The sequence below is a fragment of the Leptodactylus fuscus genome, chromosome 2 (assembly GCF_031893055.1).
Source record: "Leptodactylus fuscus isolate aLepFus1 chromosome 2, aLepFus1.hap2, whole genome shotgun sequence".
NCBI lineage: Eukaryota > Metazoa > Chordata > Amphibia > Anura > Leptodactylidae > Leptodactylus > Leptodactylus fuscus.
Window position 1 is genome coordinate 275,937,730 of NC_134266.1, and position 1,536 is coordinate 275,939,265.

Genomic DNA, 1,536 nt, shown 5'->3' on the forward strand with positions numbered 1-1,536 from the left:
CCCTGCACTGTACACTGCGTATTATGTCTTTCCATCTTAATATAGAGCATTTGTAATGAGTCTGACCTTTAATGTCATATGAAATAAAAAAAATCATAACACAGACAGTAGATACAAAGTATTTCTTTTTCTCCCCCATCAGCATACTTTTAATGAAGAGTAATTAGTTCTTCTCGAGTCACTCGGAATCCTTAAGAGATTAAACCCTCTGAGTAAGACTCCTTGTACAACGTAAGAACAGATATAAAGGTAGCCCGACGTACGGTACTGGATCAGAGATCAGCAGACTAAGATTGTCACATTTCCCGTCATGACCTTATTACAATATGAGTCAAGCCCAAGGATGGAGAACATTTCCATGGCCGAAGGTTCTTTTGTGTTCCTAGGACTCTTGGAGATGGAAAGATACCGAATCCCATATTCTATCATAGCCCTGGGTCTGTACATTGTAACCACCTTGATGTGTTGTTTTATTATCTACGTTGTTTGGGTTGAGGAAAGTCTCCATGAGCCCATGTACATCTTCATTTCTAATCTTCTACTCAATGGTGTCTTTGGAAGCACGGCTATCTTCCCTCAGTTCATTTTTGGTTTAATATCAGGATCTTCAACTATATCAATTCCCACTTGCCTCATTCAGACCTTCTGTGTGCACAGCTTTTCTGCAGTGGAAATTATAACCTTTACCGCCATGGCTTATGACCGATACTTAGCCGTGGGGAACCCTCTGAGATACTTCTCCCTCATGACCAATATGATGGTTTTGAAAGGTATCTATGCGATATGGGCTCTTGTCTTCATATTCGTCATGATTACGGTCATACTGACGGCCAACCTTGGCTTTTGTGGGGTTAATATTAATAATATCTTCTGTGACAATATGTCTCTGGTCAGACTGGCTTGTGGGGACTCTTCAGTCAATTACATCTTTGGGCTCTTTGAAACGTTGGTTGTCATGTTGAGTTCTTTACTAATTATCATCTATTGTTACATAAGGACACTGTTCATTTGTCTAAAGGCTTCCAAGTCATCGTCCCTTAAGGCCGTCCACACCTTGGTCACCCACATCATCACCTTCTCCATTTTTATGACTACAAACCTTTTTGTTTTCTTAAGATACAGGCTGAGTGGTGGGAATGTTTCCGTCACTGTTCACATTCTACTTTCCATCACAGGGGTTGTTACTTCCGTCATTGTTAATCCCATTGTCTATGGGATAAGGACAGAATCCTTAAAGATCAAACTCATCCAGAATTTGCATAAAATAGAAACATTCAAAAAGTTTTCTTAGCTAAAATAACTAAACTGAACTAAATTGTATTCAGTGACTTTGTTGGGCCAATGAGACCTTTGTGAATCTATCATCTATTATGGAACTGATGATTTTTATCTAGACATTTGGTCTGGGCTATGATATGTATAACTGTGGCTAATGAATTTCCAGTAAATGTTGGCTCATCCATGAAGTTCTAATGTGTGAAATATGAAGATGATGGGCCAAAAATATACCAATTTTCGATACACATGTTTGTCTTA

General features: G+C 38.8%; 1 protein-coding gene across 1 annotated transcript; it reads left to right on the top strand.

Annotated features, from left to right (window-relative positions):
* The first annotated feature begins 310 nt into the window (after positions 1 to 310).
* LOC142194187 (olfactory receptor 4B13-like) lies at positions 311 to 1,291 on the top strand. The gene has a single exon (XM_075263204.1). The coding sequence runs from the start codon at positions 311 to 313 to the stop codon at positions 1,289 to 1,291; it is 981 nt and encodes a 326-aa protein (XP_075119305.1).
* Positions 1,292 to 1,536: the final 245 nt, after the last annotated feature.

Bases quoted from the DNA above. Each gene is read 5' to 3' on its own strand.
- LOC142194187 (XM_075263204.1), top strand. From the start codon at position 311: ATGACCTTATTACAATATGAGTCAAGCCCAAGGATGGAGAACATTTCC.